Here is a 23,940-nt window from a genome sequence, read left to right as displayed (position 1 = left end):
TGAAAAGCTCTTTTATTTTGTAGTTGAAGTTAAAATTAAGTATTAGGTTTAGTATGATATTATCAAAACCGTACATTCAAAATAATTATTGAATCAAGGGTTCTTATTTAACGATATATTATTATTATTATTATTATTATTTTGACAATAGCATATTCTTATGTCACTTAAATTCGATAATTGTAAATTAATTTGGAATGATTAATGTGAAATTGACCGAAATTGAGGAGTCAGAAATGTTATCTTGGGAAATCAATCAATGTGGATCCCTTAAATTATCTCTGAGAATTTATTATATTTAAGATGCAGATCGTTGAGAATATAAAAAGATCAAGCCAAACAAAGAGACTCTACCTCAAGAAACATCCTTCATAGGGTATCCCAGCATATGTGGGTTGAGCTAATTGACTAGGACAGTGCATTCGTCTTTTATATCCAAATTCGACCCTTTCTCCATTGAGTTAGATAAGAAGACTATAATCATTAAGTCAATTCATCACTTGTTGGACCGTCTTTAAACAAGTTGTAGTTTAAAAAATCTAACCTTGTCAAAAATGGAGTTTGGACCATTCTCAAATAATGATGCTGTAAGGTTTAGGCAACCATCTCTATGTCCTAAATAAGCAAGTTCACGTCCACATACCTTTTACAACCATGCAGAAGTCCTGCGGGTGTTAAAAATGGTAATTTCATTGAATTCTTGACTACTACTCGAAATACCCTCATAAGCTTTTAGGCATCAGCATCACTCTGACATAAAAAACAACTCTGAATTCCCGAAGGACCTTCCTGCCTAAAGAATACTCAAGTAGTCATCCTTAAGTTTAGCGGATTTTCATATGTAAGAGTTCAGAAGTTACGTGAGGAGAGAGATAGAAAATGAGATTTATATGTTGAAACAATGTAAACGGCGATCCAGGCTGAAATCTTATGTAACATAATTCGTGTGCATGAAAATCCGTATACTCGCTTATTCTTGATGTTTTCTTTCTTTGAAAACCAAGTTAATTAAGTGTCGATGCAAATTCAATAGCTAAATCATTAGTTAGCTGTGATTAGGGTGAAGGATTAACTGTAATCAGGCACCTTCACAACCAGCCCAACCATTTTTCCCACCTGCTAACTACCAAATATCCAATTCCAAATGCTGCTTCGACTGATCAATTTCTCCCTTGCCAGACTTGCTCTTTCGCACCCCAGATATACAGTTTTGTATCCCGACCACCCCACACCACCACCTTTCCCTTCATACCCGCACCATCCTTTTCCGAAATTTACCTCCTAGCAGGGCCATATTGGTCCATCACTAGGTTTGAATCTCTTATTTTACGTTTTGGATCTCGAAAACTTGCCTTTTACCATCCTCGTCCCCGAAGTGACCACGTCTGGCAACCTTCTCTTATTTGATCAGGAACAAAATGTGACAGGGAGGCACCTCAACACCCAACCAGAACCACCAAGCCCGAACTGAGCCACCAAAGCTCGAGCAAGAGTTTACCACCTCATTCCTCTTCTCACAATGAAACCGATCATGAAAGCAAAACCTCGGCAATTTAAGGTGCAACTGCCAATTAATGGGTGGAAAACATGAATCACAGACTCCAAACGAGGCCAAGCAGTGTCAGGTCTAGGGCTTTGCTGCTCTCAGCATAATCTAAGGTTTTCATCCCGACTCCAATGCGATTCTTGATTCTATGTTAATCAGTTTTAGTTATCGGAAGGGTTAGGGTGGTGATTGTTTATGGTTTAATGGCAAAATCCTGCTCATTTGCCCTCCGATAAAGCAAAGCTGATGCTTCCACCCTGGTTAATTAGGACAAGGAAATCCATGTCAAATCCTACATACAAAGAAATTAACAATGACAAAGATAACAAATATGAGCAAACAAGATAAAATTTCTCACCAGCCAGGATGGACAACAAATTTTCCCAAAGAAATAGCCCAATTCACCTGCTCAAACAATTAATGTCACGCCTCAACTCAAAAGAACGCAGCAGAAAAGGAAGCTGAGAAAAACACTGAACTAAGATTTCTATAAGTTATTTTTGTTTATTTTTTAAAGGCTCTTCTGGAAGAGGCGTCGCAGTTTTGGGTTATTCTCTCTTTCTTTCTTTTCCGGGTAATCAAGAGAAGCTGGGAAAGCCCGAAATCATATATCAAGTCTTAGTAATTGGTTCTCATGGCAGAGATTATGTGAGAAAGAATACCTTGTCAGTTCCAAGGGAATTGGCAACTACATGGGTGACCTGGTCATCTATATGGTTGGTACACACAGCACCAAACTGTTCAGCTGTCTGCCACAGCGGATGTAGGTGAGGATTGACCTCACCAACTGGAAACACCCTGCTAAATACTATACGACAACCATTCAAAATCTTCCGCTGTTCAGAGGCTAGAATATTTCTAACATCTGCTTCATCTAGGGAGGGATGGGAGAAAAAGATCTGATGTATCTTCTCAATAACCTATACAGACAAAACAACAGATAATTGATTACCCTCAATGAACCAGAGAAGCAAGTGAACAGATATGAACAGCATCCTCACCGACAATGAGGATGCCAAAGTCCCATCTTCTTGTCTCTCGTCATGATCAATCTCGAGTAGAGAAGGACCTAGAAGCCCAAATTGTCGTCTGCTACAAGGAAAGTACGTATAACTGCAAAAGTACTTGTACATAAGCATTGGGTAACAAGGCAAGCAAGCCCATCAAAGTACAAAGGATTATTATATCTTAAATCAAAGCATATAGTTACCGTTCCACAACTATCAAGTTCAGTTTGTTATGCGGCCAGACCCTCACAGAATCATCTATAATCACAACATCTGATTCCATACCCAAAACTCCTTCCAGATCCTTACTCTTGGGAGCATCACCATCATCAGAATCTCCATCGTCGCCTCTAGAAATGACTCGTCCAGCAAAAAGTACCCCTGTTGGATCTAGCACTTTTGCCATTTCCGTAGCATATAGCTTGTTCCCCATTGTGTAAAGATGCAACTCAAAAAGTTGACTAGCCTGATGTCCAGAGAGGCAATGCAATGAATTCTCCACTTTCAGATAAGCCATAAAATGAGAATTTATGCCAAAATATAATTATATAAAAAATAATAATTTACCCTCTCCAAAAAATTCCAAACCCCAGGCCGCAATTTGGTCCACATTCCCATGTGATGAAATCGGAAGAGATGTCGCTGTGGTTTTTCACGATCCTGTTCCTCTTTCTTTCTCAAAATCTCATCATGCACTGGATCTACCTCAATAAACTGAAAAGGAAAACCCAAGTTAAAACGAATTTATAGAGGAAACAACCCTTACGAATCACTGGTCACAAGAGACTGAATCCATACATCAAAAAGACTACCTTAGCTGAATTAAGAAGTGTGTGATCTAGATCCAAGACGAGGCAGAGCTTGCGTGCTGCAAACATTTTCTTCTGTTCTTCTATCCTCCTTGCTCTCTCTCTCTGGATAGCAACTTTTTGCTGGTCATCGTATCCTTCAAACAGATGTTCAACATCTCCCCACATGGGAGCTGAACGAGAGGGACCAGCAGCAACTGCTTCAAAAGCAGAACTACTTCCAGTACGCTGCTCCTCAGCTTTTGGATCTATTCTCTCAGATTTGATTGGAACAGGTTGGGAAGGAACACTCTGAGAAGCTATTGCTGGACTTGTTAATCCATTAGAAACAGACATCATATCAGCAATATTTTTCAGATTCTTTGTGAATTGACGAGCAATGTCAGGGGCCTCTACTGATTGAGAAGTGACTAGCTTCATATCTGACTGACCATCTTGCTTTTCACCGGTAAGATTATCCTTATTCCCCTGGCTGCTCGGCAGTGGGTTTACAATATTTCTGAACTGCTCTTGTCCCAAGCTCCCACTCTTTTGAAGTACATTACCATGGAGAATACGGCGAGGGTCGCGGGGTTTCATACGAACTTTCCCTGACTCATCCTGCAAAATTTGCAGTGCAAAGAGTTTTTATAACTCATAGCAGGAGTTATGAATCCAAAATAGTAAAAAAGGTAATCAACCCACCCCCTAAAAATAGAAAATTAAAAACAGAAGATAAAAAATTAAACTAAATCAATAATTAGGAAAACTGAAATACATCAGTCCTACAGAATGGGAAAAATTGCAAAAGAACACATGCTTAGCCCATTCTAAAACAACAGTTAGGAAAAAGGACACAAGCACTCACCATCGGAGCTTTTTGTGAACTAATGGGAAGTGTCTGCAACATCGCTGCAGTCTTTGAAGGAACATTCACTGATGCATCTGACCCTGGTATTGAATTTGAGCTTATAGGATGTGTCATACTTTTTTCAGGATAAGCAGACTTCGGCTGGGCTTCTGCAGCTAACCTTTGCTGCTGTCCCAGCTTAAGTATGTTTAACAGCATGGTTGGATTCACAGCCTTTAATAATGCAGGCAAGGAAGCTGTGCTTAAATCCGTCAATGCCACATGCTCGTTTGAACTGTTTGGGCCATTTGAGTTTCCATCAACAGTACTAGGACTACTTACAACATTAACCACTTTTCTGGGATCAGACGGTTTGTTCTCCACTGTCTGATTATTGCTACTTAAATGAGGTCCAAAGCCACCAATGTCCTCCAACCAGCCACAACTTCCAGAAGCGGTTTTTGGATCTTTAACAAAGCCCGAGTTTCCCAATGTATTCCTTTGCCTCTTTAATGCAGGACCATCAAATTTAGAATCCTCAATGGGTTTTTGCTTTCTCGAGCTTAATGTTATAACCGAATCTATTTTAGGTGCACTATGCACTGTCAAGGGTTGTGGGTTATGATTCAAGACACCCACATCAGAATTGGAAAACCGAAGCCTAGGATCTCTATTCCTAGTTGGAACTTTTATGGTGATATTAGACCCAGAACTCGCAGGGGCAGCACTTTTACCTGTAAATCGTTCTTGCATGCTGGAGCTACCCACAGGGATAGGGAAGGGAGAAACAACTTGCTGTCCCAAAATAGGAGGAACTGAAGTTCTCAAATTACTAGCAGAAGAAGAACTAGAAACCTCTCCAACAGTATCATCGTCCCCTTTATCACCGTCTTCTGAAGGGGTTGGACTTGGAAGTCTTTCACTCATGAAAAAAGAGCTCCGGTTAATATGTTGATAAGTAGATACAGCTTTAAGGGCATCAGTATCATAAGGATGCAATCCAGAACCTTCTGCACTTGGCGCCCTAGAGGTATCAGGCTCTGGTTTTACCATCCTATCAGTAAAAACCAATGTGTTCTGAACAGGAAAACATGATGGGGATTCTCGTGTTGGGGAAGGAAGGCTATCTGCATCATGATCCTTGTGAGTGTCTAACAGGGGAAGCACGACCCGTCTACCCTTTAAACCAGACACTCCTGATCTTGGAACTTCGGACAACATAATTGGATTGCTGTAGTTAGCTGAAGAAGTCGCATTTACAGCCGAAGCGTCAGAATTCTTATTATTAAACCCGATAACCTGTATCTCATCATCTTTAATGCCTGCTTTAGTTTGAAGAAAAACATCAGGGGAATCCACAAAGGATGTCAAGACACCTATCTGGGAGAAATTAGAAACCATGTCAATACTTTCTAAAACATCAACAATTATCCTTAAATGATTATACTAATACAGCAAAATGCGCACCTCTTTTATCTGCTCAGGGGTAAAAAGAGGAGGATCATTCTTCACAGAAGAAAGTAACCTGTTACCAAAAACAAAACAAAGAAAGTAACTACACTACCAACGGCATTAGAAACTACAAGAACGAGAAAAAGAGCATCGAACTCATAAGAACCTTGATATGATATCTTCGTTCTGTTCCTTTTGGACTGGTCTCATGGAGCAGAACACCTGCAACAAACAGCAACCAAACCTATACAACTTCAATAACCAGAATCTGGAAATATCTGGACAGAAAAACATCAATGTGAGCAATTCTTAGATGGCTTACGGAGGTGATAGCTTGTACCGCAGTGAAGGACAGATGAACAAGAGCTTCCTTTGTGGAAACATTAGTTTCCGAAAGCACCCCACGCAAGCTCACCAAAGTGTTGAGTAACTGGAGACAAACATCCACAAATGATCTACAAAACATAAACCAAACTGTAAGAAAACATTGTTTAACAGTAACAAAGCAAAGTACTCAAGCTGGGGCAATCATCATTTCACAGCCACAATTCACCCAAAGACCCGAAATTCGACATCAATCAGTTCACTTACTTCTCTGCTTCATTTCTAGTAACACTTGCCAAAGCTTTCCGAATCGAGCTCACTCGCTTCTCCAGCTTCTCATTCTTCAAGCCTGTCTCTGGATTATCAATGTTCATATTATCACAATCCAAAACACCATCTCCAGCTTCGTCAGCCACACCCGCGGCGGCCTTTTCGTCACCAGAAGCCTCCGAATCCAAATCAATCTCACCCTCCTCCAACTCCCCTTCCTCTTTCTCAGCATCCATTTCATCGCCACTGTCAACAATCACCACTCTATCCACTTCCTTCGCATTGCTCCTTTCAGGCGAATTCACCGACGGCGACGATGACAATCGCTTCAAGTTCTCGTTGGGATCAACATTCATCTGCAGAAACTGATTGAGCGGCTTATTCTGTACGGCCTGAGCCCAAGCGAGGCTAACCAAGCCGGGCCTGTACCCCCGACATCCCGGGTGGTTGTAGATGTCGCGCATCGTCCAAACCCTAGCATCATCTCCGCCGTTGGATTTAGATTGATCATTGGGCGGCGGCCGCGGAACCACCACCTTAACTTCGTGCTGCTTCTCCTGCTTGATAAAATCTTCCTCACTGATCTCCTCCACTGAATTCGAATCGGAAATTTCACCTTCTTCTACATCCTCCACCACTTTCGCACTTTCATCATCTCTCCCCATCACACCACCCTCTAGGGTATCCTCGAAATTGTTCCACCCAAATCCACCAGCGACCATAAATCGCTATAAAAAATTATCCAAATTTTACCACCACCAAAACAAATTCCAGAGAGTCAAGTATTTTTACACAAAATTGAATTCTTAGGGTTTAATTTTTCCTCTTTTTATATTTTTTTTTTCCAGATATCTGGAAATTAGCACGGTAAATTACGATCAGATTAAAGAAACGAAAAGAAGAAGACGAAGAATTGGAATATTTCGTAGAAATTTCTGGGTTTTCAGATCTGTATGGCAGAGTTTTGAGATCGCGATCTTTGGGATTCCACTTGCGCTTTCGGATCGGGGAGGAGGAAAAAAAATTGCAGAAAAATAAGAATAAAGGACGATGAGAGAGTAAAGACCGGGGGAAGAGTTTATAATAAGGACAAGGGAATCTAGTACACGCAATGAGTTTGAATCTGGGCCGTACACGTCATGAATCCGGAAAAGCTAGGTGATCCTGCTGAGGTTTTAAATGACAAAAGCAAGTTTGCTCCATTACTAGTTGTGGGAGTTTGTTTTTATTGACCAGTTGTGGGATCTGACTGGATGGCCCCTCCCAGAGACTATTTCTTTTTTCTTTTTTCCCTTTTTGCCCTCGCCTCATGTCTAAGAATATACCTTTTCAAACTGTTTATTTCCTACTTGAGTTTTTGTTGAGGGCGTCATAGCCAATTCGACAAATGAGTTCCGGTTTCGATTTTTGACTGGTAAATTACACGATAATGGTCGGAAAAATTTAAAATGCTTTTATGAGTTTTTTTGGTTTCAAAAATACAAATCTATTTTGACAAAACCATCGTCTAATTTTTTTTTTATTTTAATTTATATAAATGATCCCCTTCATAATTGATGCCCCAAAGCCAAGCAACTGTCTACCCCATTTCAGAAAACAGAGCAAACGATCCCTATCAACGCCTATTTCTCTCCAATTATACTTACTTAGATGGGAAAAACACTTCTTGATGCTCGAAAGCTACCTCATGGGGGATATTGGATTAGTCCATTTCATCGTTACTTGTGTGGATGCAAATTTCCGTCTTCTTCTCCTTTAACGTAAATGCACCTGGAAAATAATAACACCTAAGATACAACCAAGAGCCTCACGTGCCCATAATGAATGGGGGGGCTTTGGCCGAAAAATTTTCGATATCAAAGTTAGAATTTTAGAGAGAAAGTGTTTAGGGGATTTTTGGGAGAGATTGAACTTAGCTTTTTAGTGAAGAAATGAGACTACATATAGAGGTGTGGCCGGCCCTATTTGGAGAATAGGGACCGGCCACTTATGGTGGTATTTTTTAATATAATTACAAGATATTATGAGAAATAATATATTGCAATTAATTTGGTAACTAATCTTAAATTGAATAACCTTTTGAGTGAGGATTTGATGAGGAATGATGGGAGAGATTTGAATAAATATCATCTTTGACTCTTTCTTGATTGAGCCATAATTATCTGTTGCATGCACGTGGGAATTCCGGTGTACTTCGAAGGTAATTTTGTCATTTTCACCTAAAAATCCATGTGTCGCCTCCATAATTTTCTTAATTATTTTTTACTCCACAACCTGCACATTGAAAGTTGAAAACTCCAAACATACATGTTGTGGTGATCAGGATTCACAAACCCTGGTGGAGAAAACCGAGGAAGAAAATGGTTTCTAAGGTAGCATTTCATGTTGCATTGGGGAACTGGGTCTTCATTTTTTGGAAAATTGGGGAATTGGGTTTTGTTTTTTGGGTGATTTGGGAGTTAGGTTTTGTTCTTGGGGTGATTTGGGAATTTTATGTTTTCTAAAGTAGCATAAGATTCGTTGTCGGGTGAGAGTCTGGTTCACAATTAGAATGGTTGGGGTGGGGATTTGGCAATTGGATTTTATTTTCTAGCCTGAAATGATGCAATTAACACTTTATTATTTATGTGTGCGGCTCTGTTTGCTTGTGTTTTTGGTGGTTAATCTTGGTTAGGAAGAAGGGGAGCCCAGCAAACAGATGAACAAAGCTGCTGCAGAGAAAGAGGTCCAATTCCAAACAATGGGGTTCGTGTGAAAGCAAGAAGGGGTCAAGCAACAGATAGTCACATCACAGCCTTGCTGAAAGGGTATTTTATTTACTAGTTATTTATGTTTTGTTTTGACTTCGAATGATATTCTCATCTAATCTAAATTGTGGGGAGCGATATTTTAATCTAATCAACTTGACTACACCTAGGTGCTGACTCTCCTATATTTTTCACGAATTAACTTATTTTCCAAGCAAGAATAGAGAAAATCAGTATGAGCACTAGCGGAGCCAAGGGGGGTGCATTGGGATCCCTTGACCCAATAAGTTCCTAAATTTTCTCTTGTGAAAACTATTTGATCCCTATACCACCAGCAACAGATGAATTATGGCCAAATTTAGTGGGCCATTTGCTGTTTTTTGGTTCCATCCTTCTTACGCTTTTGGTTTCCATCCCTCTAAGGCCATCTCCAACCGAAGGGTCTAGAGGGCCGAAAATAGCCTAAAAACAGTCTCCAACCGAGGGCCAGGCTAGATGGTTCGTGGGCCCCACAAAATCTGAAAGGGCCAAAGAGCTGGCTGGAAATTTTTGAAGTAGTATCGGTTTTTCTGCCAGTTATAACATAAATGGTGTCAATTATAACCGACACAAATAGCCGGAAAATTTTTGAAATAAACGGCTATTTGACAGAAGTAGTGTCGGTTATAACCGACACAAATATGAAAAATTTTGAATATAACGGCTAGGTGACGTCAGCTAGTTGTTCTTTTTTATTTTTTTACAAAAAAATTTTAAGTTGTTTTTTTTTTTAATTCTATTTGTTTCCTATAACTTCCTAAGCCATTATACAACATTAAATTAAATTAAGTAACATGAAACAACATTAAATAACATTAAATTTAAATAATAAATTATTTTTGGCCCTCGGTTGGAGATGGAAGCAAATATGACCATGTATTATTCATAAAAATATTAATTTCTTGGAGGACTAGAGGGCTAAAACGAGCCTTCTGACCAGCCTTCAGTTGGAGATGGCCTAATGCTCTCCTTAGGCTGCTTCATTTGTGCTATATGAGCAATCACTCATATTAGTACTACTTTCGGTAGCTTTTGGAAGAGAAATTTTTTTATGTATTTTCGTCTTCTCTATTTGTTTTTTGTTTGAGTAAGAGCTATCGGTGTATGTGTAATTTGGGTTTGAAAGGTAAACACTCTATTGTCTATTTATAATCTCCATTTTAATCTATGTGAAAGCTATTTTCAAATGAAAGTATAATTGATTTTCTAAAACAATTTTTTGAGCCCATCGTTGTAAATTTCTAGTTCCGCCACTGAGTATAAGAACGAAACTTTTGCACTCTCTTGTTCCTGGTTGTGATCAGGTACTGATTTATATTTGTTATTGGTTAATGTTTGATTGTTTTGTGTATGATTTTCTCGTAGAAACTTTACTCTTTGTGAGTTAAAATCTTCATTGTCTATGCATGATAATTGTAGATTACTGAGAAGGCTCGGATACTGGACGAGATCATCACATACGTCCAGTTACTGAAGAATCAAGTCGAGGTAATGAATTACTGTTTACTTCCACCTTTAATTCAAAAAGAAAGATCTAGGAGAAGCTTGTTTAACTCTCGGTAATTTGGATTAGATTAGTTAAAATATCGCTCAAATCACGAAGACAGTTTCGGTCTTGTGCTTTCTTAATTTGTGACTACTGATCAGTAAACACAAACCATTTTGTTGCTCAGTGCCTCACTGCGCAGCTTGCTCAATTTCCGTCTGCGATAGAGCCTAGCTCTATCCAGTTCTGGTCTCTGGCAGACGCTACACCGACTTCGGCCTCCATATTACTTACAGAGGGACAGAAAGCCAGCTTAATCCGTCAGGTAGTGACACTTCATTTGATCATGAAATGAAATTAGGTTCTTACAAACATTTTTATTCGTTTAAAAAAACATATAAATTGTTACACATCTCTGTTCCGATTCCCAGTGATCTGGAATGGATTCGATGAAGATTTTCAGGATGGTGGAAGTTTTGTTACTTGGAGGATGCTGGATTAGTCAACTCCTACAACTTCTAAGCTTGTTAAAAGTTAGAATAAGATGCTTCCACTGGGTTGGGTGTTCCTCGCACCACCACCTTCTTTTTGTTGTATGCCTTTGTTGGCAGTATTGCTCGTGGAATCCCACGAGCTTCTTTCAATTGGCTGCATGATTTTTGTTATTTGTAGTTGTGCTAGGAGTGAAGCTTGAGATTGGATGCTGGTATCGATGAGGCGAGGCTTAATTAGGGGCAAAAATTTATGTGGATCGACATGCACGACTGCTCTTGGTGGTTCCAGCGGTGGTTATGGCGGAGGAAGCAGCGAAACTGGCTATTTTCAATTTTCTTTTGTTTCGGTCTCAACTTTTGGTTGGGCCACTGTTATTTGTTTGTGTTTTTGTTTTTTGGGCCTTTTTGTTGTAAATTTTGATCATTTGTATTGTAAAGTTTGTTGTTGCAGCTAATGAATGTTACGTATGATAAAAATATATATATAATAATAATAAAAGTTAGAATAAGGTCCTCTATGAAATCAATTAAGCTCTTAAATAGGATTTGGATTCTTTTAAAGTTATAATAAAATCCAACAACCCGTGATGTCAATTAAGCTCTTAAATAGGATTTGGATTCTTTTAAAATTATAATAAAATCCAACAGCCCGTGATGATGGGTCAAGAGGATCCTCTCCATTAGCCCAGGAGAGGATCCAAATCCTCTTAAATGAACCAAGGATTTAAAAAAGCTAAAATGTATTTAGCGCCCACCGTGGGGCTCGAACCCACGACCACAAGGTTAAGAGCCTTGCGCTCTACCAACTGAGCTAGACGGGCTTGTTGACGTTGTCAAGAACAAACCACGTATTAAGCATACATATAAGTTACACATTAGAATTAAAGACTAGGTAAGAAGATACCACCACTTCCACAGATTTATCATAACCAAAAATCAGTAAAGAATACATAGTCTCATATTTACATCTGTCGTAAAGCAAAATGACGAGATAGATACACTTTCATGTTTTGAACAATAATAAAAATTAAACTTATTGATTCATCATTCACATCAACTCTCTCTCGTCTCTTTGTTATGCAATTGCATGCATGAAAATTTTATTTGGGCAACGAGAAGTTGCTGAAGTCAAAATCCATATCATCCATTCCAACCTTCCAAGATTCATCGATTGGATAACCAAAGTCATAAGAGGATCCGTGATTATCACTTCCAAACAACGATGACAACGACGTCAATGTGGACGAATTATGATCTTCCAAATTAGGAAAAATCATCTCATTTGCAGCTTCCACGTTAGTGATAACGTTGTTGTTCGCATTTATTGTTTGATAATCTTCCATAGCGACATTGTTGTTCTCATGCACCGATGTTTGATGATGTTCTTCAACCAGAGCCACTGCCACATCAACATTGTTATTACTGCGCACAGTTGTTTGATGATCCTGTTCAGTTATTTGGACACCTAGATTATTGCTACTACGACTTTCATTCATAAAACCCACGTTGACCGCGATGTTCTCTATTGTTTGATGATTATATTTTAACACTCGCGGTACAACAGACGATTCGACCTCAAAATCCTGCAAAGGATCATAAGGTAGTCGTGAGGGCAACCGGATGGGGTTATGCGTGGTTGGATGAGATAAGGGTCGCACAGCGTCTCTCATAGCTCGGAGAAGCTGCAAAATGTTAAACCAACAAGCAATTAATTCAATGAATTACGGAAATATGGTTGTACATATTGTAAGAATGTACTGGAATCACTCACGTAAGATCCAAGCTGATCATCTTTAAACAACATAACGGTATCCCCAGCGCTCAAGCCATGCGCCTGAATTAAGCTCCCTGAAAAAATTGATAATGATCAGAATATCCTCAAAACTAATATAGTCATTATATATAACTATGATGATATTTCTCCATTTGTAAGTAGAAGGTTTTAAATTCGACTCATATAGATAACAAGTGCAATACCGTACTATGACTTGTCCATTATGAGGCTTAGCCGAAATTCCCCTCCCTAATAACATTGTATTAGAAAGAAAAAGGAAAAAAAACACTGCCGACCACTTTTAATGGAAGAAAATGCCTTACATTAAATAACTTATGGGCCTCATATTAGTTGAACTCCATAAGTCTTTAAGGTTCGTCTCTTGTTAAGGAAGGAAAATGATACATACACCATTTTTGCTTCCTACATGCATATTCATGGTTTTTTTTTTCTTTTAGGAAAATTAACCAAAAGTCAAAAAAGAGTTTAGTTTTAATGAAAAATGACAAATAAAGTGTAGTGAATAGTACCAGAAGAAGGTAAAAATGTGGTTTTTCGTTAAAAGTGAACAATACCGGGAGTGTTTCATTAAAAGTCCCTTTTTTCTGTTTGATTTATTTGATGGCTAAAAATGAAGAGGGATGTGTGAAATGTTAAAAATGGTGCGTGAAAACTAACTAATCATGTTAAGGAAAAGGCGTAATCTAAGGATGTGATGATATGAATTGTGAAGTTGAGTTGGGGCTTAGGCTCACTTGTATGATCAAATATGTACATCCTGCTCCTTTCGTTGGGCCAAAACCTGCGAAAAGATTCGATAACATTTTAGAATTCAATTAAGGCAAAAAAGAAAAAAGAGAGAGGAGAGGAGGGGGGGGGGGGGGGGGGGGGGAGAACAGTAAGTAGGGAGAGTCTATAAAAATAAAAAATTAAGTAGGGAGAGTTGGCTTGATATTAACCTGAACCTGACAGTCCACACTTGCATATAGTCCATGTCGTCCAAGTGTAGCCATAGTCCTGCTTCCTTTGATTCGAGGACAGGGAAATGGCATTCGGCCTCTCGCTGATACAATTCAAGTACATCGCTATGCTATCCAAAGTGAAATAGTTCTGATCATATGTACAATACATTATTTTGTTATAATTACCTTTGGTATTACGATGCGACCAATTGCTCTGACGTCGCTATTCTGTAACTTTTTGTGGAACAAAAACCTCATCTGCTGTGGATTGAATAGCTGAAAATAGTTTTTTGTGGAACAAAAACCAATAAGTAATCACTTTTGAATGTAGAGAAGTAAGTAATAAGCAAAATTCTACTGCAATTCATTTAAATGTGTGTGCATATAAGTCTATACAATGCTTTAGTTTTAAACACATAAATTGGCAAATAATGCTTAATCCAAATCTAAAACTTTCTTTGGGAGGATATTATTTGATTACCGTGGACTTCGGTATTATATATAATATATGGCATATGTTTTTGTTGTAACTTAAGACAAAGGAATGGCAATAATCGAAACCTAGAAGTCCTCACAATATGTGTTCTTTAATTGGTTAGGGTAGTGTCTCTTATCCCTTGCACCCTAGTTAAATCTTCTTCTCAATTAAATTAGAGTAGCGACTTCAGACGAAAGTCAAAACAAATAAGACATATAATAATTTAATCCACTCCTTAATTATCTTGAAAATATAGGGCAAAAATAGTTTTGGCATCAAGTGTGTTGTCTTCAAAATAAGGAGTGGATTATAATCATTATATGTCTTATTTTTGTTTGATGTCAAAACTATTTTTTCCCTATATTGATTGACCCGTGACAAAATAGTTTGCAAATACTGAAAACAAAGTTTGAATATTATTTTTAGAGTGTTTGTGAGTAATGCTAAAGAGATTAAATATTTTAAACCAAATTTACAAAACAAATGATGTGGTTGTAAATGATTGAATTATTAATTTTCAATTAATGTGCGTGTTTCTTATTGGTGACATATTATTTGGTTTGCAAATTAGATTGAATTTTTTTTTCTCCCTAGCATTATCCGTTTGTAAATTGTTTTGTGCCATGTGTCATCAATTATATGATATATATATATATATATATATATATATAAGGTAAGTTAAGTAATATTGTTGATTTTAGACCGATTTGGCTTATATATTGTTCTTAAAGTGTTTACAAATTGTTTAATGTCACGTTCAATTATATGATAGGTAAGTTAGGTCATATCATCGAATTTCAACTTATCATATAATTGACACGTGACACAAAACAATTTGCAACACTATATATGGAAACAATATATATATATGTGAGCCAATTGGTCCAAAATCAACAATATTACCTAATTTAACTTATACATCATAATAATATTGATCATATGTGGCACAAAACTGTTACAAGCACTCTGAAAACAACATACCCGCCAAATTGATCTAAAGTCAACGCTATTACTAAACTTGACCCTTTTATAAAATTGACACACAACACAAAATTTTTTTGTAAACATTTGAATTCACACCATTTTTTTTTAAATCGACGCTATTAAACCTAACTTATCATATTATATAATTGACACGCGGCACAAATTTTTTTTTGTATACATTTGAATACGCGCCAATTTTTTTGTAAAATTAATGTTATTATACCTAACTTACCGTATTATATAACTGACACGCGGCATAAAACTATTTATAAACATTTGAAAACAATTTACGCGCGAAATTACTTTGAAAGCGACGCTATTACCTAAATTTAAGTATGTATATGTCGTGCTTTTGTAAACGCAAATGTTTGTGAAAGTATTACAAATTTATATTTTATATCAATTAAGAAATTTTCTTATTCATCAATACAGGAGTTTATGTGTGAGATTTGCAATAACTTGTGATGCTAATAATAAAAAGTGGTATACATATATGTTGCTTAGTTCTTAATGAAACTTAAACCAAACAGTGGAATTTATAACATCCAAACGTATGAAAAGTATGAAATTTGCGTTTTGCATCGTTCTTGGGCTGTGAGGAACAGTGGTTAGATTTTTGGACGTTCTAGGGTGTTAGAGTTTGATGTGCAGTCTGAGTCTTTTCCATGTCAACAATCAGGAATATGAAAAGGAATCTCGTATAATTTAATTTCAGAAAATAAATGAAACTCAGCAATTCGCATATGAGATAATTAAGTTTAAGAGGTTAGGGAATTTATATCGAATTATACAAGTTTATATCAGTCGTGCGAAATATTAAGTTAAAAAATCATTTCTTTGAGAGAAAACCCATAGATCAATATGTATATGAAAAAGCTACAAGGTCATCACAAGGCAAGGATCTAATTAGCTTACACGGGGATGTGGAGTCGGAGGGGGATCAAGCAAGACAGGGGGTTGGCGGGCAGCTGGTTCGTGAACCAGCGGCTCATCCCTAGGGTTCCGTTGGTACGAGTTCCGGCTACGTATAGACTCGCCACTTCTACTGCTTCCGGCCAGATTATCTTCGGCCGCCGCTGCTGCAACATTGTTCTTCTCGTAAACACCGGCCATTAGTATGAACTATAGTAAGTTAATTAGTAACGCTCCCCACACTAAACTGCTTTCTCCCTCTTAAACTCTCACTCACTCTCTCTCTCTCTCCCTACCCCCCGCCCTCTCTCTGAGCTGTATGGTCATATGAAGGCAAGGCCTGGGCGTTTTAAAGAGAAGGAGGAAGGTCTTAGACTCTTAGCTGGAATTGTCAGTTTCTGAGAATGCGAGGATTAGTATAAGCCTAGGGGTCTCGCTAAGTGACGCCCGTCAACCACACCAACTATTTGAGTGACACCATTTACTCAGATAAAGTCGGGGACTTTTCGTCACCACTCCCATTTCCCTTTAATACTCTCTCTTAATAAGATTATAATGTGTTAAGTAACGTTTGTTGATATGGTTCATGGAATCCAGCTCTCTGAGCTAGCAAGCTGCCGTTTGCATTTAATTATTTAGTTTCTTCTTTTTTGTTTGTTTTGTTATTAGGGTTTTGTTTCATCCTTTTATACATACATACATAAATACATACATACATACATACATATATATATATATAATTAAGTTTGATGAAGTTCCTGGGATATAATCACAAGGGTAGTTCTAGATGATGGTATGGAGAAAGGAGATAGAGTTGAGGATAGGGTTTTGTTGGAGGGATGAGGAAATTGTTTTGACAGATGGGCGGAAAAAGTTGGGAAGAAATTAAAGTGGGGAACAGGTGTTGTTCGAGTTCTCATTAGGAGGACACGATATCAATGCAATGGTGCAAACCAGGGAAGGTAGTTTCCCGTGGGAAACGTGATTTCCCGTCTTGGCACTCGTCGTCTTCTGTCGAACGAGGGAAGAAGAAGACCCCTTTTTTCTTTTTATTTATTTAAGTTTTTTATTAAATTTTTTTACGGATCCATCTACAGCACCTTAATAAAAAATAAAGTATCGGTATCATTTAATTTGAATGATAAAATATAATGTAACAACATTTAACTACAATATACTAGTTTAACAGTATAATCCAACTTCCACACTGTAAAGGCCAACCTTGGTATAGTAAAACCAACGTCATTTGGAGTAATTAAATGTAACATTAAGAGTTTCCTTGTTATCTAGATTATTGATAGGTTTTTGTTTTTTTTTCTTTTTTTCTTTTTTTCTTTTTTTCTTTTGTTCTCTTGTTTAAAATATTTTCATTAATCAATTTATTGTTCGCTTCTCTCCTGCCAAAAGTTTCCTCATTCTCAGTTTCAGTTTTGAGTTTGTGGGTTGTATATAGATGAAACTAATCGATGAAATTTCAATTTTCGCAGTTTGGGCTACTTAAATTAAACATCTTATTTTTATTTGGGTTATTGAAATGAAGAAAATGAACATTAATCAAATGAAAAGATCACAAAAAATTTCCTAAATAAAGATTCACTCGCGCAGATCACAGCCCAATCCCAAAATATAATCTGCACTCGTCAGACATATTCTCAAACACAGTCCAAGACGGCAAGACCCATTTCTCTAAGGAGGAAGATTTTCTTCCCTCCTAATCTCTTTTTCCTTCCCTTCTCTTTTATTTGAACGGTTATGATTAAGTCATTTTAACATCTTATATTAATTTTTTTTATAAAGATAGTAAGACAAAAAACAATATATAAGAGAGGTGGAAAGAAGGATATGAGAATAGGAGGGACATAATCCTACTGGTTCCTCCAAACCACCTTCTGGGTTGTTTTCTTTCAATTACAAGGTTGTCGTTTTCAATTTCATTTATGGATTAATTAGTTGTTACTGTGTCAACCAAAAGCAAACAAGGATTGTTAGCCATCAACTTACAATTTTCTCTATCTACGTGTGGGGCCCAGGGTTAAGAATTTAAATCTGTTGGGCCCAAACGTTTGGTGTAGTTTCTCTAGTTATATTTAAACCTAATACATTTTACTTACTGTTTTAAAAATATATATATACATTTCACTTATAAGTAAAGAAGAATATTATTAAATTTTTAAAAAATACACTTATTGACTTATATTACATCAAGTCTCTCGTCTATTTGTTACGTAGTTGTATGCATGAAAATTTCATTTGGGCAACAAGAAGTTGATGAAGTCAAAATCCATCTGATCCATCCCAACCTCTCAAGTGTCATCGATCGGATAGGCAAACTCATAAGAGGATCCATAGTTATCACTTCCAGACAACAGTAACAATGACTCCAATGTAAACGAATTATGATCATCTAAACTAGGAAAAATCATCTCATTTGCAACATTATCACTAACGTAGTTGTTCGCATTTATTGTTTGATGATTTTGCATGTGTTTGATGACCTTGCATAACTTCGGCCATACCAACATTGCTGTTCTCATTCACCGTTGTTTGAAGATCTTCTTCAACTGGAGCCACTGCCACATCAACGTAATTGTTCTGGTAAACAGTTATTTGATGATCCTCTTTAGCTTGGACACCTTCTAGGTTATCAGTACTATGACTTTCATCCATGACGCCGATGACGACCGCGATGTTCTCTATTGTTTGATAATTATATTCTAAAACTCGCGGTACAACAAACGATTCAACCCCAAAATCTTGCAAAGGATCATATGGTAATCCTGGAGGCAACCGGACGGGGTTGTGCGTTGTTGGATGAGTTAAAAGTCGCATAGCATCCCTTCTAGCTCGGAGAAGCTGCAAAAATGTTAAACCAACAAACAATTAATTCAATGAATTGTCATGATGTGGTTGCACATGTTATAAGAATGTACTTGAATCACTCACGTCGTAGGATCCAAGCTGATCATCTTTAAACAACATAACTGTATCCCCAGCGCTTAATCCATGCTCCTCAATTAAGCTCCCTGAAAAAATTAATAATAATTAGAATATCCTCAAAACTGGTGGTGAATATTATACGATGACATTTTAGAATTTAAATATAAAAAAAACACAAAAAAAGAGAGACGAAAAATTAGGTAGGAAGTGGGCTTGATATTAACCTGAATCTGGGAGTCCAAAGTTGCAATAGTTCATGTCGTCGAATTGTAAGTGGAGCCATACTCTTCCATCCTGTCATGAAATTCAAAACAACAAAATTAATATATGTATTGTCTCATAATACACAGATTATATTATTCTAGCACATTAACCATTAATGCTAAGATAGCCAAACATTTTTAATTTAGGTTTTTCTTTAAGAAAAGAATAAGTAAAAAGAAAAGAAACATAAGAGTGTAAGATGAGAAAAACCTTTTGCATGGATATGTATATGGCTGGCCAATTCTACTGGAGCTATAACATAAATAAATAAATATATATATAATTATTTTTTTAAAGTGGGATAAAATTATGGAATTAACTTAATTAATAGTTAATAAACCAGTAATATTAAACCTAGAAAAGGCATAAATAACATGCCAACAAAAAAGAAACTCCAAACAAGTAAAATGATAATTTTGGAAAGCAATATAAGCATTTTGATTTAAAAAATAAAAAATAAAATAACGATATGTTAAACAAATTGAAAACAATAACGGCATCATAACTCTTTAATTAAAGTTTGGAAAGGGATGGATAACAATTTTACCCCTTAGTGTAAATATATCGTTATTTGAAAAAAAAAACTAAAAAGACATTAATTAACGTTTAGTAAAAAGCTTTCTGAAAGTGGACAAAGGAATTTTAATATCTCAGAGAAAAAACATTTTTTGAGAAACCCCCATAAATTAATATATATTATGAAAAAACTACTAGATCATCATAAGATAGCTTACCCGACGTGGAGTCGGAGGAGGATCAGTCGAGACAAGCGTTTCGCAAGAAGCTAGTTGTTGAACCAGTTGGTGATCCTCAAGGTTCAGTTGGTACAGCTTTCGCCTCCGCATATGCCCGCCATTTCTACTTCTTTTGATCATATTAGCTTCAGCACCAGCTGCAACTTTGTTCTTCTTGGAAACATCGACCATAATTCTTAATTAATTTTCAAATAATACTCTGAACTAGTAACGCTCCCCATACAAACATCTGTTTTTGTCTGTCGAAAACTCTCACTTTCTTTCTATGAGTTGTGTGATCATATGAAGGGCAAAACTTGCGTTTAAAAAGAGGGAGGAAGGTCTTAGCTGGAATTGTAAGTTTCTGAGAAAGCGAAAATTAGTGTACGTCAAGGGATCTCATTGATCGACACCAAACTACCACACCAACTATTTGAGGGACACGATTTACTCAGCAAAGTAACGTCAGTTGATGTATATTTTGGCTAGGTTCATTGAACCTAGCTGTTTGAACTAGCAAAGTAAAGATGACAATTTTTCCTATGGGTTCAGGTCTTCATGCGGCTTCATCCATAATGAGTTTAGTGTAGATAATATTGCTCGTAAAAGAAAATAAAAAAAAATAAAAAAAAAAAAGAAAAGATGAGGACGGGTTTGGGAAAATTTTTGAGTAACGTAAATGGGGTGGGGGCGGGGATAGTATGAGAACCTTTGACCCAAACCCACCCCATCGGCACTTCGAACCATTGCCAACCTTAGCAAAGCTACAATATGTATTCAATATTCTTGTTTTTTTGTTGTTGTTGTTAAGGTTTTGTTCATTATTTCATATACATACTTGTTATAGTAAAACAAGATTCTTTTAAAGAAGGATTCATATGTATTGAGCTCTCAAAGGCTAACCAGTTAGGGACAGCTTAGGATCTTTGTTTTTTTTAAAGAGATTGAGTATGGTATGTTGCAAGAATAATAAATTGTAAAATAAAATAGTCAAGTGTTTGATTGAAGAATATTTTTTAAAATGATGTGAGTATCAATAACAACGTAAAAGCTTTTGGTAAACTTTAATGTAAGAATGCTATAGTTGTGTTTAATGATAAAAAAAAAAGAAAAAAGAAAAAAAGGCTTGGTAGTGGGGTAGTGACGACAACAACAGTGGCAACGACGAGTGTTGAAGTGGTAGGTGGTAACTATCACTTTGTTCCCCCTTAGAGAAAATATGTCTGTAAAATGATAAACAATGTCATTTTTACAAACAGAGGAATGTATAGGAATTGAAAATATTCATTAACAACTTAACTATATTTTTAGTGAAAGAAACTTCCAAAACTAACCTACTTGATAATTTTAAAATAACCCTAATATTTTATTTTTACTAAATATGTTTTATTGCTTAACTTTAGTAAAGTAGCTTTTCAGTGGAAAATAAATAACAATACCAAATTGGCGTGTCATCTAATGTGACATTTGATTTTTACATGTTACATTAATAAATAAATTTATTTAATTAATTATTGGTTGTATGCATCACTTGCCTCATTAGATGATATACCCATATTGATTAGCTCTTGAACGCTCTTATATACATATAATTAAATGAAATGATGTGATGAGTATCCTAATATATTCTAGATGATGGTATGGAGAAATGGAGAGAGTTGAAGATAGGGTTTGGTTGGAGCCTTTGGAGGGATGAAAAAATCGTTTTGACAAATGGGAGGAAAGAGTTGGAAGAAATTAAAGTGGAAAACAGGTGTTGTTCCAGTTCTCATTTACAAGGACACGATAATATGGTGACCATATCAATGGAGTAAACCAGGGAAGGTAGCTTCCAAATTCCAGAAAATCCGTTGGAAACGTAAAGCTTCATGCACTCTCCGCAACCACCGTCTTGGACGCTCCCTCTTTTGAAAATATAATTACCAACGTGCCATTTTCCCGCTTATTCCCAACAATCATTAAAGCCTAGTCGGGTGGACTCAGCCCAAAAGTACGAGTCCAAAAGGTGTCTCAACGGTCCAGACGGAGACATGTGAGTCCAATTAGGCAGATGAGCGGCCCAGGCCCAAGTATTTGAAAAATCCCTTTACTCGACTCCGCCGTTAGATTATCAACAATAATTGGGAAAGATTGTGGAGACAACTCCTGATCCAACGGTGGATATTGCCGCATGGATGCTTATCTAGAACTAGCGGATCCCTTATCCTGCGCGCACTCTCTGTACCCTTTTCACTCTTCACTCTCATGGCAGCTGAGCTACAGCCACTGGAAGCTCCAATCACCGCCGGCCCGACAATTCTAACCACCACAACGACAGAACCGATAAATACAGCAACAACCTTAACTGCCACAACGGCAATAGCAACCACAACGGCCATACACACCGCGGAGAACCACGGCCCTCAATTGGGCCCCAAACGGCAGCGCCGCCCCAGCGTCCGATTAGGCGAAATCGGCGATCAGCCCGCCGCCACTGCCTCATTTGAATCACATATGCGACGAGCCAGGCCCAGCTGGAGGCTCCCCAAGGACTCCAAATCGGTGAAGGCCCGGTCAATCACCAACCTCGTCAATGGCAACGAGTCCAACGAAACGACGCCGCACGATGAGAGGAACCAAAACGGAGACGGAGGTTTCGAGTTCGGGGGCCGGAGATTCAAGGCGAAGCGAGCCACGGGGACCAAGAGGGTCCGATCGAAGTGGGCTTCCAATTCGAAGCTCGACGACGGCGGCGACAGCAGAGAGGAGGGAGGAGAGTGGTTCAGCATGGACCCCGATCAGGATAGTCCGGTGAGGGACAGCAGCCCGCTGAACTCGGGGGACGACACGGGGCAGGATATGTGGGATGGGCAGAGGAGGATGGCGGGAAACTGGGCTAGGGCGTCGGAGAGTAGGGAGAACGACGCTGTTGAGGCGGATAACATGCCGGAGTCGAATTGGAGTGGAGTGAGGTCGTGGCTGATAGAATTGGGGCTGAGCCGGTACACGCCGGTGTTCGAGATACATGAGGTGGACGACGAGGTGCTGCCGATGCTGACATTGGAGGATCTTAAGGATATGGGAATCAACGCCGTTGGTTCGCGGCGGAAAATGTATGCCGCCATTCAGAAGCTCCGCAAGGGGTTCTCGTGAGTCTGCCTTTCCTTATAATTTTTTTTTTTTTTTTTGGTTTGGTTTAGTAGAACAGTGTACTCTTTTTGTTCTTACAATAACATAATCACAACGATGATAATCATAGCTTGTGTTGTAACATCAGCTATTTGTTCATCTTTTTTGTACTTTAATTGTTGTTTTCCCCCGATGCAATGGTAAGGCTGCGCCCGCTAGACGTTCTTTCCCCGACCCTCGCAAAGCGGAGACCCTTGTTGACTTGGTGTCACCCATTTTAATTGTAGTTTTCCCATCAATGCAATGGAATTTTCTTTAGTTTTTGAGCTAAGAGTTTCGACTTGTAGTTTGTTGATGTAACACTACCATATTTTGATCTGAATAAAGTTTATGTTGAATAAGTAATTTGGAACCGGTGTTCGTTGTATCCTTCCTTTGTGATGCCTTTTGCCTCTTGCATTTATTGTATTTATACGTCGCCCTGTTTTTCTACTTGTGAGTACGAACTATTAGTTGTATGTCTGTAGGTTTCTAGCAGCATGTTGCAATTAGAGTAGCGTGGCAGTTATGTTGTTGTCGGTTGAAAAGATACATAGCTCGGATGTTAGGAAAGCTCTGTTCTCCATAGGATCGTTATATTGGTATTCTTCTTTTATGTCAGGAAAGCTTTGTTCTCCATAGTACCGTCTGTAAACTTGTAACCAATAGTGTTGGCTTGAATGCTTAGTGTGATGCTATACTTCATACAAAATAGTTTGGGGGATGGGAGGAGGGGAGTTTCTTC

At 37.8% G+C, this 23,940-nt stretch overlaps 2 protein-coding genes and 1 non-coding gene across 3 annotated transcripts; 1 reads left to right on the top strand and 2 right to left on the bottom strand.

Annotated features, from left to right (window-relative positions):
• Positions 1–672: 672 nt before the first annotated feature.
• On the bottom strand, positions 673–7,268 carry LOC137732311 (RNA polymerase II C-terminal domain phosphatase-like 3). The gene is made up of 12 exons (XM_068471619.1): positions 6,235–7,268; positions 5,966–6,098; positions 5,810–5,865; positions 5,659–5,716; positions 4,210–5,571; positions 3,366–3,962; positions 3,121–3,267; positions 2,757–3,019; positions 2,548–2,659; positions 2,209–2,466; positions 1,905–1,951; positions 673–1,803 (listed from the first exon to the last, which is right to left on the bottom strand). Exons 1-12 carry the CDS (start codon positions 6,957–6,959, stop codon positions 1,740–1,742), a joined length of 3,822 nt encoding a protein of 1,273 aa, XP_068327720.1. The 5' UTR covers positions 6,960–7,268; the 3' UTR covers positions 673–1,739.
• A 4,483-nt stretch (positions 7,269–11,751) lies between these two features.
• TRNAK-CUU (transfer RNA lysine (anticodon CUU)) lies at positions 11,752–11,824 on the bottom strand. Its single transcript has one exon. It is a non-coding gene; the product is annotated as a tRNA-Lys (tRNA).
• A 10,438-nt stretch (positions 11,825–22,262) lies between these two features.
• LOC137732438 (uncharacterized) lies at positions 22,263–23,585 on the top strand. The gene has a single exon (XM_068471745.1). It carries the CDS (start codon positions 22,293–22,295, stop codon positions 23,178–23,180), a length of 888 nt encoding a protein of 295 aa, XP_068327846.1. The 5' UTR covers positions 22,263–22,292; the 3' UTR covers positions 23,181–23,585.
• Positions 23,586–23,940: the final 355 nt, after the last annotated feature.

Source organism: Pyrus communis, chromosome 4 (assembly GCF_963583255.1).
Source record: "Pyrus communis chromosome 4, drPyrComm1.1, whole genome shotgun sequence".
NCBI classification, from domain to species: Eukaryota; Viridiplantae; Streptophyta; class Magnoliopsida; order Rosales; family Rosaceae; genus Pyrus; species Pyrus communis.
This window is presented reverse-complemented; position numbering and strand designations above follow the sequence as displayed.

Coding starts and splice junctions, on each gene's coding strand:
- LOC137732311 (XM_068471619.1), bottom strand. CDS start 6,959: ATGGTCGCTGGTGGATTTGGGTGGAACAATTTCGAGGATACCCTAGAG. Junction 3,268..3,365: donor CACTTCTTAATTCAGCTAAG/GTAGTCTTTTTG, acceptor TTTCCTTTTCAG/TTTATTGAGGTAGATCCAGT. Junction 2,660..2,756: donor AACTTGATAGTTGTGGAACG/GTAACTATATGC, acceptor GTACTTTTGCAG/TTATACGTACTTTCCTTGTA.
- LOC137732438 (XM_068471745.1), top strand. CDS start 22,293: ATGGCAGCTGAGCTACAGCCACTGGAAGCTCCAATCACCGCCGGCCCG.